The sequence below is a fragment of the Nicotiana tomentosiformis genome, chromosome 4 (genome assembly GCF_000390325.3).
Source record: "Nicotiana tomentosiformis chromosome 4, ASM39032v3, whole genome shotgun sequence".
NCBI classification, from domain to species: domain Eukaryota; kingdom Viridiplantae; phylum Streptophyta; class Magnoliopsida; order Solanales; family Solanaceae; genus Nicotiana; species Nicotiana tomentosiformis.
Genome location: NC_090815.1, coordinates 32676643 through 32690353, shown reverse-complemented (window position 1 = coordinate 32690353; position 13711 = coordinate 32676643). Strand labels below are relative to the sequence as shown.

The following is a 13711-nucleotide window of genomic DNA, read 5'->3' as shown; positions in this document are numbered from 1 at the left end:
GACTCTACCGACCTGATAAAGAATTCTTTGAAGAGTAGAAGTATGACAATCTGATAGACGTCAATAAAAAACTTAACAGGTTGGTAAAGCAATAATAACATCTGCACTACCAAATTAATAGAGAAATCCTGAATTGCAAAAATATGACAAGGGGATAGATTTTGATGTATAATGTAATCCAGTAGAAAACTTGTGCGGATCCGGAGTCATTTTTCATATAAGAATACCCATATTTTTTGAATAGAGAACCTGAACGCCAATTTTGTGACATTACGTTAAGACCATCCAAAAAGTCTCTTTTGACAACCCAGCTGACATTTAGAATCCTGTTAAATTATCATTGGGTGCATTAAAAATAAGAATAAAGAAAGACCATAATTCTGAACACGAGTCAACTCTATCCCACATACTACTACATTTCTTTATATACAGCTGCATTGAAGTGAAGATCTCGAAAAGCATTCCTCTGAAAACTTCTCCTCTCCCATTTACATTCTTGCTTATAAAAGAAAAAAAGATGGCAGATGCAGTGGTGAATTTTCTGGCGGAGAACCTATTGCAGCTATTAACTGAAAATATAAAGCTAATTGGAGGTGCAAAGGGAGAGTTGGAAAATCTGCTGGATGAAGTTAAAAACTTAAAAGCATTCCTAGACGATGCTGTGAAATACCACAGCAATAGCAATCAGTGGAAAAGGTTGGTGGAGGAGATTCAAAAAACGGTACATAAAGCTGAGGATGCCATTGATAAGTTCCTGGTTCAGGCGAAGCTGCACAAAGAGAAAAATAAAGTGGGAAGATTCTTCCATGTGAGCCATCTCGCTACAGTCAGGAATCTTGCCGCTGAGATCAACGGCATCCTTGGGCAGGTGAAGGAACTTCGCAAAACCAATCAAGCTCTTCAGGCCCGCCCAATTGTTGAGCTACCTAAAAAAGGTTCCCAGGAGGTAACGCAGGTATGCCTGAAACCCAAAAAGCTTTTTCATTTCTTATTTCTTTTTCCCTCTATCTGGTAGTTGTATGTGCAAGGGCGACCCAATAAAATTGATGGTCTAAAGCCAATTCTCTACAAAGGGCTTTAAACTTAATTAATTAAACTGAGACAGAGGACTTACTTTCTAATGTATAGATCAATTAAACGAGACAAAAAGAGATAGCAGGAAAAATATGTGAAATTGTTAGGAGAAAAGAACGAATGCACGCGAATGAGGAAAAATCAGAACCTAAAATTGGTTGATGATAGAAAAATTTACCATACTTTACATACTCATCCGGTGTGGTTGTTTTTTTTTTTAAAATTTAATTTTTTGGTATTTATGTATTTATTTTATTTAATTGAGATAGGTTTGAAGGTTGATGAAAGTTGTTATCTGATCTGTTAATGGATAAGAGAGTGTTATAATTCCAAACCCATTTGAAATTATAGGACTGAAAAAATAAGTACTTAAAAGTTTCCTTTTTGAGTCATTAGTCCAGTGATCTGATGCTTTTCATGGTTTGAGTTAATGTGTAGCTACAGATTAATATTAAATGGGTGTTTGATGTAATAATATGGAACTCAAGATAAAAAGAAACTCTTAAATCCAAAATCTGACTACGAAATCATTGCATCCAAAGCCTATCTATTCAAATTAGTGACCAATGCATCACACACAGACAAGTGTTTAAGTGATATGTTTAGTGATCGTGTAAAAAGCCGAATATATAGAGTGATTAAATCACAACTACTATATCTAAAGGTAGCTAATAAATAGTAAATGAGACAATAATAATAAAATAAACATCAGAAATTAACGAGGTTCGGCAAAATTTAATTTTTGCCTAGTCCTCGGACACAATCAACTCAAATTTATTTCACTCCAAAAATACAAGTGAAATACTACAAGAGAGAAAGAAGATTCAAATGCCTTAGGAGATAAGAAGGCAAGTGAGAGATGTTTACAAATAAACAAAACCCTTGCTATTTATAGAAGAGAAATGGCCTTAATAATGTCATGCATGACATCATATTAAGTGTGAACATGCAATGTAAATGCATGAAAAATGCATCTACCAATTTCTTCCTAAAAGGAGGCTTCAAATGTTCACACTACTTCACATTAATCTTGTCAAAATTCAACAAATCTCTACCTTGGCAAGATTCCACTTTTGCAATTTTCTCTTACTGATAAATTTTGATTGTGTCTTCAACTCCAATCTTCAAAGTTCAACAATGTTGATCAAGTTTAAACAATGTTAATTGTGTCTTCAACTCCAATCTTCAAAGTTCAACAATGTTGATCAAGTTTAAACAATGTTGAAACTTGATCGCAGTCACTACTTTTGTTAGCATATCGGCAGGGTTGTCTGTAGTCCGAATTTTCTGCACCATGACTCCACCTTCTTCTATAATATCTCGTACAAAGTGATATCGAACATCAATGTGCTTCGTCCTTGCATGATAAACTTGGTTCTTTGCTAATTGGATAGCACTCTGACTATCACAAAATAGTGTGATATTTTCTTGACCAATACCAAGATCTCTAAGCAACTCTTGAAGCCAAATTGCCTCCTTTACAGCCTTCGTAATTGCCATGTACTCTGCCTCAGTAATAGACAAAGCAACCGTTGACTGCAAAGTAGACTTCCAACTAACTGGTGCATTTGCAATAGTGAAAACATAACCAGTAGTTGATCTACGCTTGTCCAAATCACCCGCATAATCCGAGTCACAATATCCAACCAGATACTGACTATCTTCCTGCTCAAAAATCAATCCAACATCTACAGTATTACAAATATACCGTAGAATCCATTTCACAACTTGCCAATTTTCCTTTCCTGGATCATGCATATACCTGCTTACAACTCCGATAGCATGTGAAATATCAGGTCTTGTGCAAACCATTGCATACATCAAGCTACCAACGGCATTCGCATATGACACTCTTGACATATACTCTTATTCAGCTTCATTCTTCGGCGACATAGCAGCACTAAGCTTAAAGTGAGGAGCAAGAGGAGTGCTAACCAACTTCGTGTTCTCATTCATGCCAAATCGATCTATTACTTTCTTCAAGTATTCTTTCTGAGATAGATAGAGTTTCTTTGAATGTCTATCTCTTTTTATCTCCATGCCAAGAATTTTCTTTGCCTCACCTAAATCCTTCATCTCAAACTCCTTTCTTAGTTGAATCTTCAACTTCTCAATTTCCTCTTGACTTTTGGAAGCTATCAACATATTATCAACGTATAGGAGAAGATATATGAAGGATCCATCTTCAAGCTTGCGCAAATACACACAATGATCGTATTTGCTTCTTTTGTACTTCTGCCGCAACATAAACTTATCAAATCGTTTGTACCATTGTCTAGAAGATTGTTTCAATCCGTACAATGATTTTTCAAGTTTGCACACCATATTTTCCTTTTCAGCAACTTTGAATCCTTCTGGCTGAGTCATATAGATTTCCTCTTCCAAGTCTCCATGTAAAAATGCAGTTTTTACATCTAACTGAACTAGTTCTAAATTCAACTGTGCTACCAAAGCCAACAAAACTCTAATGGAGGAGTGTTTCACGACTGGAGAAAACACCTCATTGTAATCAATTCCCTTCTTTTGAGCGTAACCTTTGGCCACCAATCTTGCTTTGTAGCGAACATCTTCTTGGTTAGGAAATCCTTCTTTCTTTGCAAATATCCATTTGCACCCAATTGCTTTCTTGCCCTTCGGGAAATTGGCTAATTTCCATGTGCAATTCTGATGAAGGGACTATATTTCTTCATTCATGGCAATCCTCCACTTATGTTCTTCTGAACTTTGGACTGCGTCTTTATAAGTGGTAGGAACACCATAGGCTACAATTGAGGCTGCACAAGCCACCGTCTCTATGAGACGAACAAGTTTCTTTATTGTTCTTTTTGGCTTGCTGGTTGCTATTGATTCAAGTTGTTGTTGGGGTTCCTGAGTTGGAATCTCCCCTTCCACTGACTCTACTTCCAGGGGAAAATCTTCTATTGTTTCCTCGTTTTCTCCCTATGTTGGGAAAATTAATTTTTTCTCAAACTCCACCTGCTTTGAAGCACCATCAGTTTGTTTGACATCTTCAAATGTCACCTTATCTATTATGGCAAATTCATCAAAGGTAACATCTCTGCTGAATATAACTTTTCTTGTCTCTGGACACCATAATCGGTATCCTTTGACTCTAGAAGTAATCCCCATAAATATAGCTTTCTTTGCCCTCAGATCCAATTTTGACTCTTTCACATGATAATATGCAATTGAGCCAAACACATGTAAAAACTTATAATCTTCAGCAGGTTTTCCATACCATTTTTCAAATGGTGTCTTGCCTCCAATAGCGGCAGATGGTAGACGATTAATAAAGTGGCATGCATATATTATTGCCTCAGCCCAAAATTCTTTGCCCAAGCCAGCATTGGACAACATACACCGAATCTTCTCCAGCAAAGTCCGGTTCATGCGTTCTGCCACTCCATTCTGTTATGGTGTATTTCTGACGGTGAAATGTCTCAAAATGCCATCATCTTCACAAATCTTATTGTAAAGATCATTTTTGTATTCTCCACCGTTATCTATGCGAAGACACTTTATCTTTCTGCCTGTTTGAGTCTCTATCATCGCCTTCCATTTGAGAAAAATTCCCAGCATCTCATCTTTGGTTTTCATAGTATACACCTACACTCTCCGGGAAAAGTCATCAATAAAGGTTACAAAATAGTGTTTCCCACCTAATGAAGGTGTTTTGGAAGCACCCCAAATATTAGAGTGAACATAATCCAAAATACTTTTAGTATTACGGATTGCTGTTCCAAATTTAACCCTTGTTTGTTTCCCCTTGACACAATGCTCACAAAACTCCAAATTGCAAGTCTTTACTCTTTTTAACAATCCTTGATCTGATAAAATCTTTAAGGATTTTCCTCCAGCATGTCCCAAACGCATGTGCCATAGCTTGGTTGTTTCTGCCTCCTTGTCATCACTGGATGTCACTGTTGTTATCCCAATAACTGTACTACCGCGATAGTGGTACATGTTATTATTTCGCCGGATTTCCTTCATTACCACTAGTGCACCAGAGCATATTCTCATTATCCCATTTTCTGCAACGACTTTGAGCCCCTTTGACTCTAGGGCTCCGACAGAAATGAGATTTTTCTTCAATTCCGGTACGTATCGAACATCTGTTAATGTTCTGATCAATCCATCATGGTTCCTTAATCGGATTGAACCAATACCATATGCGGTAAGAGGATTGTTATTTGCTGTGTGAATAACTCCACATTCTCCTTCTTGAAAATCAACGAACCAGTCCTTGTTGGGACACATATGATATCTACAAGCTGAATCCATCAGCCATATGTCAGATGGTTTGAATGGCTCAGTTGTAACTAGCGAGAAATCAGAGTCGTCACAATCAGCTACATTTGAATCCATGACAGCCTTTCCATTGTTAGGTTTGGCCTTGTTTTTCAACTTTGGACAGTCTTTCTTCCAATGCCCTTTTTCTCGGCAAAAGGCACATTCATCTTTGCTGGGTCTGGATCTTGACTTGGATCTTCCTTTCTTCGTTCTCATATGATTTTGAGAACGACCTCTCACGACCAGTGCTTCTCCTTCTCCATTTTTTTGTTTTTTTCTCTTTCTTTGTTCATAGCTGTACAAGGCAGAACAAACTTCTTTGAGAGACACTTCATCATTCCCATGAAGTAGAGTAGTTTCGAGGTGCTCGTACTCATCGGGAAGTGAACTTAATAACATTAAGGCCATATCTCCATTACTAAAAGTCACGTCCATATTCTGCAAATCTGTCGCCAACTTATTAAAGCTGGTGATATGATCATTCATTGTAGTACCAGGAACATATGTGAAGCGTAACAGTCTTTTTTTCATGTAAAGTTTATTTTGACTATTTTTCTTCAAGAATTTATCCTCCAACGCATTCCACAATTTACTTGCAGAAGTTTCTTTTGTGTATGGATACTTCTGTTCTCTTGCGAGTTAAGATTGAATGGTACCACAAGCAACGCGGTTGATAATCTTCCAATCTCCTTCTCCGATATTATTTGGTTTATTTTCTTCTATGGCAATATCTAGCCCTTGTTGAAAAAGGACATCAAGAACCTCAGCTTGCCACATCCCGAAATGTCCTGACCCGTCAAAAATTTCAACTGCAAATTTCGCATTTGACATAATTCTTGTCATAAGCGAAGATGCCAACGACGTATTACTGACTCCCGATGTGGACTCTTCATTTTTATTATCTCCTATTTTGCTATAGATACTATTTATTTGCTGACAGTACAGAACACCAAAGTAATTCTTTTCTGATGTGGAAGTTCAGACTATGCTGCAACCACAGAGCATACTAAGATAGAACCTTGGCTCTGATACCAATTGTTGCGGAAGCCGAATATATAGAGAGTGATTAAATCACAACTACTATATCTAAAGGTAGCTAATAAATAGTAAATGAGACAATAATAAAATGAACACCAGAAATTAACGAGGTTCGGCAAAATTTATTTTTTGCCTAGTCCTCGGACACAATCAACTCAAATTTATTTCACTCCAAAAATACAAGTGAAATACTACAAGAGAGAAAGAAGATTCAAATGCCTTAGGAGATAAGAAGGCAAGTGAGAGATGTTTACAAATGAACAAAACCCTTGCTATTTATAGTAGAGAAATGACCTTAATAATGTCATGCATGACATCATATTAAGTGTGAACATGCAATGTAAATGCATGAAAAGTGCATCTACCAATTTCTTCCTAAAAGGAGGCTTCAAATGTTCACACTAGTTCACATTAATCTTGTCAAAATTCAACAAAAAGATTTACAGAATCATGAAAATGTTAGATAAACTCAATGTAACAAGTATTATTTGATAATACAGTAAATAATATGTTTGGAATAAATACCGTATATAACTTATTGTACCATGAGGTTTGGAATTGTAACACCTATCCTTTCCTTGAGAAGATTATTCACTCTGTTTCTGATATGTTCCATTTTTATTATCTTGTAAAGGGTCCTTCTTTGGAGGATGATGAAGTTGTCGGCTTTGATGAGGAAGCGAACAAAATGATCAAGCGACTTGTTGAAGGATCAGAGGATCTAGATATTATTCCAGTGGTGGGTATGCCGGGACTTGGAAAAACCACACTAGCAAGAAAAATCTTCAATGATCCGCAAATTTCATATGAATTTTTCGGCGTCTATTGGGTTTACGTCGGCCAATCTTACAAAATAAAGGATGTTTTTCTTAATATTCTCAAATTCTTCACAAGACGCACCGAAGATTATCAGCATGAGGATGAGAACGCATTAGCTAAGGTGATAGCCGGTTTTATCAAGAAAGGAGGTAGATGTCTCATTTGTTTAGATGATGTTTGGGAAACAAAAGTCATTGATTATGTAAAGAAAGTTTTCCCAGAAAACGAAAAGGGGCATCGAGTCATGATGACAACGCGTGACAAAGTTCTGTCTACTTATGCCAATCCAGATCCTCACGATCTGAAATTTTTGACTCCAAAAGAAAGTTTTGAGTTGTTGGTAAAGAGAGTTTTTGGCAAGAAAAGTTGTCCTAATGATTTAGTAGGACATGGAGAAAGCATTGCACGAAAATGTGGTGGAGTACCACTTGCAGTAGTGGTTATTGCAGGAGCATTAAGAGGTCGTCCGAACACAAGTGATTGGATAAGAGTTGAGAAAAATGTGCCTCAGCATCTTTATGGGAATAACGAAGAGAGCTGCTTGAAATTTGTGGAGATGAGTTATGATCGTTTGCCCCAAGAAATGCAGACGTGCTTCCTGTATTGTGGTGTCTTTCCTCGAGGCTTTGATATCCCTTCTTGGAAAGTGATTCGCTTGTGGATAGCGGAGGGGTTGATAAAACCGCAGGAATCGTACACTCTGGAGGAGATAGCAGAGTTTTATTTGAACGATCTTATCAATAGAAATTTAGTGATATTGCAGCGAAAGAGGTCTGATGGTCAAATAAAAACTTGTCGTCTTCACGATATGTTGCATCAGTTCTGCAAAAAGGAGGCTAGTAACAAATGGCTTTTTCAAGAAGTCAGTCTAACACCTGATCAAGCTATTCCTATTGAAGACCCAAATAAATCTCGTCGATTGTGCATTCAACCCTCTAATCTGAAAGACTTTCTCTCCAAGAAACCTTCTACGGAGCATGTTAGATCTTTCTATTGTTTTTCCTCAAAAGAAAAACAATTCAACGGGTTGACTCCAAATGACATAAAACTCATCCACAAAGCATTTCCGCTTGTCAGGGTCTTGGACGTTGAATGCCTCAAGTTTCTCTTCTCTAAGGATTTTAACCAGTTATTTCATTTGAGATATATTGCTATCTCAGGTGACTTCAATGCCATTCCTTTGACCTTTGGTAAATTTTGGAATTTACAAACTCTTATTCTTAATACAAGTACCTCAGAGTCCACCCTTGATGTAAAAGCAGACATATGGAACATGTTACAGTTGAGGCATCTTCACACCAACATACCTGCAAAATTGCAACCCCCTACTGCAACGACATCAGGTAAAGCTTCTTCTCTACAAACTCTTTGTATGGTTGCACCAGAAAGTTGTGAGAAAGAAGTGCTCGCAAAGGCTTGTCATCTGAAAAAATTGAGCATTCGAGGACAAATGGCGGCTTTTCTTGGTGCTTACAAGGGTGGAATCAACAATCTTGTAGAGCTTAAGTGCCTGGAACAATTGAATTTGTTGAATGATGTTCTTTACATGAATAAAGCACCTCACCTCCCTCCAACATTCTCCCAACTTGTACGTACCGTGAAGAAGTTAACTTTGACAAACACAAGGTTTGCTTGGAGTGAGGCAGATAAATTGGGGAAGTTGGAATCCCTTGAGGTTCTAAAGTTTAAAGAAAACGCATTCGCTGGTGATTCCTGGAAGCCAAAGACAGGATTTAGCGCACTCCAGGTCTTGTGGATTGAAAGATCAGAGTTAGAATCTTGGGTGGCTTCAGATATTAACTTCCCCGTGCTTAGGCACCTTGTTCTTATCTCCTGTGATAAGCTCGAAGCTGTGCCACTTGAGCTGGCTAATATACCTAACCTTCAAGAGATGAGGCTGGAGAATACAAGCAAAGTGGTCAAATCTGCAAAAGAAATACAGGAAAGGAAGACATCTAAAAGCATCAAATTCAACTTCACCATATTCCCTCCTGAAGCTGGATCCAAGGCCACAAAATGATTTGAAAGGTCAGTCGAATTTATTTGTATTAAAATGATTAAATCTCTATGATAGTCTTCATTAAACTTTTGTTTGCACGACTACATTCTTTTCCAGCTGGCATATATTTTCCGTGACTGCATCTATCTCATTTAGTAGAATGCCTGTGTAAGACTGTATCTTTTGTAATTTATTCGCATTCTTCTAATATAGCAATTCGTGAAAGACTATTTCTTTCAACTTACATTCTGAATGCACTCTGCTTTTACTTATACGAACAGATCGACCATGATTCAGAATAGAAAATACCATTCTTTTTATTCTAGTGTAGATGGACTTCTATGGTACTATTATAGTAGATGGATTACTGTGAATGATTTAGTGGTTTCTTTCGAACTTATTTGCACCAGTTTTCCTCCTTTCTGCAGGGAAGAATCAGGACATTGACCTTTCTGGGAGCCTGGGTCATGGATATGGTGTCACCGCATTTCATGTTTTCTGCAGTCCGTTCATCTGATGAGATTGTTTCAATAAAGGAAGCCTGTTTGTCTTTTGTATAGTCAAGCATTCGAAAATGAGTCTGTCTCCATGATTTTGGAGAAATGTTTAAATAAATGCGCTCCACTGTCGGCTTGAACAATCCTTACTCGGTCTGTTGTATTTCGAGGTCCTAATCATGGTGGAGTGTTTTCTTTCTGAGTTGTAAAATTACTGTTTGCCTGTTTCCAGTTTGTTGTGTCTGTATTGTTTTACTTCATTGTTTGTTACTTTGCTTAATAAGCATGTCTCACTGTTAGTGTTGAAAGACACCTTACTCCAACTAGATTACCTGATTATGAATCTTATTCAGCATGTCTAAATCTTTGAGATGATTCTGGTTATGTTTTAAATTGGATGATGTTACAAGTTTATATTATGAGCCTTTATGTTTCCTAAATGTTGGGCTAAAACGGTTGAAGATCCTTAGACTACTGATACAACTGAGTTTTTACAGTCACCAATGCAAGATTGCCTTGTCCCAAACCAGATTAGTAAAATGAAGAATGAAGGGCAAAAATGTCCAATACATCCTTAGTGTTCTATCTAAGGAGTTTTTACACCACTAGTAGAATACTAATATTCAAATTGCTGGTTTGAAATGTAAGTCGAACAGGATCCGTCAACACGTCTATGCTGGACTACTATCATACAACACAATGGACATGACACTTGAGGCCGACAAAAATGTCCCGGAAAAGCTCGGTGTATACCAAATTTTATAACAGCTTTAACAGATAACTAACAACGCTGTCAAACCTAAGTGAACAGAGAGAGACTCTCTAATTCTTTAGCAATAGAAAACCTAATTCTTGAATCTCAATCTCGGTGTATTCCACATTCAACTGAGCGAGACAATTCGTATTTTAACAGATAACTAACAACGCTGTCAAACCTAAGCAAAAATATTTTGAATCTCTGTTCAATCTCGGTGTATACGAATTGTCAATCCTAAGTGAATATTGCTAAAGCTGCTGTCAAACATTTTAAATCTCTGTTCAATCTCCCTAAGCCTACCATCAATCCTAATATTTTGAATTGTATTCCTAATTGCATATCCGATGAGGATAATATCATGCTATCAGCTATCCCTAATGAAGAGGAAATTAAGGAAGCAATCTTCAGCCTTAGTGCTGATAGCACTGCTGGTCCGGATGGGTTCAATGGTACTTTCTTTCATCATTGTTGGGATATTATCAAGAAAGATGTTATTGCTTTTGTTAGGGATTTCTTCAATGGTAAAAACCTTACCAAGTTCTACTCACATACTTGCCTTGTTTTAATCCCAAAAATTGAGGCACCCACAAATTTCTCAGAGTTCAAGCCTATCAGCCTTTCCAACTTCACCAACAAAATTATTTCCAAAGTACTTTCTCTTAGACTTAATCATATGCTTTCAAAACTAATTTGTGACAACCAAACTGGCTTTGTAAAGGATAGATTAATCATTGAAAATGTTCTTCTTGCTCAAGAAATTATTCATAATATCTCCCAGAAGAACTCGGGGGGCAATATTGTTATCAAATTAGATATGGCAAAAGCCTACGATAGAATGTCTTGGTCCTTTGTCACATCAGTTCTCAGGAGATATGGTTTCTCAGAATCTTGGATTGATTTAATTCACAATCTTATTTCTGCAGTGTGGTATTCAATTATCATTAATGGTTCTAGAGTTGGTTTCTTTACCTCCTCACAGGGCTTAAAACAAGGGGATCCATTATCCCCATCTCTCTTTATTCCTGTTGCCGATGTCCTCTCAAGATCTCTGAATAATCTTAATCTAAATGACAATTTTACTCCATTCTCTATGCCTCGCAGGGGGCCTATTATTAACCATCTTGCATATGCTGATGATATTATTATCTTCAGTAGTGGTAATAACACATCTATTAATATGATTATAAAAGTGATTAACGTTTATGAGAGAAGCTCTTGCCAACTAGTCAATAGGGATAAAAGTTTCTTTGTGACTGCTCCTAACACATGTGCTTTCAGAATTAATAGGATAAGGGATCGTACAGGTTTCATGGACAAACAATTCCCTTTTAACTATCTTGGTTGCCCTATTTATGTAGGCAGAAAGAAAATGGCTTATTTTGACGACATGGTTCACAAAGTGATAAAAAGACTCAATGGTTGGCATGAAAAATTACTTTCCCATGGAGGAAAATTGGTTCTTATTAACAGTGTATTGCAATCACTTCCTAATTATACCCTTTCTGCTATGTGCCCTCCAAAAGCAACCTTTCGTCTCATTGAAAACACTTTGCCAATTTCTTCTGGGGAACAGATGGTGATCATAAGAAATATCATTGGAGATCTTGGAAGAATTTATGTTATCCTACAGATGAAGGAGGCATAGAAATTAGAAGAATGGAAGACATTAGTGACGTTCTAGCCACAAAAAGATGGTGGAGGTTTAGAACTACACCATCTATGTGGGCTAACTTTCTTAAGAATAAATATTGTATTAGAGCACATCCAGCTGCTAAACAATGGGCATCCGATAATTCTCACTCTTGGAAGTATCTGACTAAGGTCAGAAAGAACGCAGAATTTCATATGGTGTGGCAAATAAACTCAGAGAATTGTAGTTTCCGGTGGGACAATTGGTCTTCTAAAGGTTCACTTGCAAATCTAGCCCCGGGTACATATAAAAATCTGAAGATCCTTGTCAAATACTTTATTCAGAATGGGGAATGGAATATCAATAAAGTCCATGATATCCTTCCAAGCTCTATGGTTCAGCACATAATGGAGATTGAGATAGGGAGGAGCACATCACCAGATAAAATTTACTGGGACCTTACGCAAGATGGAACTTACTCCAACAAGTCTGCTATGCAAATTATCAGAAGTAGCACACCTAAGGAGCAGTTACTAAGCAAGGTATGACATTCTTCCATTCTATTTAATATTTCATTTCTTACTTGGAGATTATGGTATAGAAAACTACCATTTGATGATGTGTTAATCAACTTTGGTAAACAAATGGTTTCCAGATGTAACTGCTGTAGTAATCCTAAAACGGAAACTATTGATCATGTTTTCATGGAAGGAGATGCAGCTACTTATATTTGGAAACTAATAGGTTCACCACTCGGAATAATACATCACCAAAGGTCAGTTAGATATACTATTAACAATTGGTGGTAGGGTAAGGAAGTTAATGCAGTACATAAGTTGGTGATCCAAATTGCTCCCATTATTATATGCTGGATAATTTGGAAAGAAAGATGCCCGTGTAAATATGGCAACCAAAAGAAGTTCAACCTACTCAAAATGGAGCAGCAAGTACTATGGATAATTAGAGCAGCAGTTTCGAAGGCCTTTCCCAGCTGCAATATTTCACTTCCATGGGCTATGTATTGCGACACTATGCTACAGCTACAACCAGTCCAAAAGATTACTATTGTCATCTGGAATAAACCGGAAAAAGGCTCTCTTAAGCTAAATACTGATGAAAGCTTTATTAAAGAAAATGGGAAAGCTGGTATGGGAGGAATTCTCAGGGATGACAAGGGAGATCTAATCATGGCCTTCTCTGTTTCAACTCAAGGCAAAAGTAACAACTACATTGAAGCTCAAGCAACATGGTTTGGAATCAATTGGTGTGTTCAAAATGGATACACAGATTTTTGCCTGGAACTTGACTCTTTGATTGTAGCTAACATGCTGAAAGAAAAAAGGGCCAACAATTACAAAATGAATAACTTAATTGAAAGTACATCTCAGATGCTAGACGAAGCAAATGTCAACACACTGCATTGCTACCGTGAGGCAAATCAAGTGACGGACTACCTTGCTAAACTAGCATCCTCAACTAATATAGAGTCATACTTCTTTACCTTTCAGCAGCTTCCTAAAGGAGCTAAAGGACCTTTTCAGTTGGATAAGAGTCAAATGCTTAGCGTTAGAACAAAGTTTGATAAGGCCAATTTTTTTGTTAGCTAA

The 13711-nt window shown here is 37.1% G+C and overlaps 2 protein-coding genes across 3 annotated transcripts; both read left to right on the top strand.

Annotated features, from left to right (window-relative positions):
• Positions 1–409: 409 nt before the first annotated feature.
• Positions 410–10131, top strand: LOC104088286 (putative late blight resistance protein homolog R1C-3). 2 transcript variants are annotated; one of them, XM_070199699.1, is made up of 3 exons: positions 410–955; positions 7037–9249; positions 9649–10131. In XM_070199699.1, the coding sequence occupies exons 1-2, from the start codon at positions 518–520 to the stop codon at positions 9239–9241; spliced, it is 2643 nt and encodes an 880-aa protein (XP_070055800.1). In that variant the 5' UTR covers positions 410–517; the 3' UTR covers positions 9242–9249; positions 9649–10131. The 2 variants fall into 2 exon arrangements, with proteins under 2 accessions (XP_070055800.1, XP_070055802.1); XM_070199701.1 differs by lacking the exon at positions 410–955 and adding an exon at positions 6749–6952.
• A 1999-nt stretch (positions 10132–12130) lies between these two features.
• Positions 12131–13711, top strand: LOC138909472 (uncharacterized). Its single transcript, XM_070200670.1, has 2 exons — positions 12131–12646; positions 12914–13711. Exons 1-2 carry the CDS (start codon positions 12131–12133, stop codon positions 13709–13711), a joined length of 1314 nt encoding a protein of 437 aa, XP_070056771.1.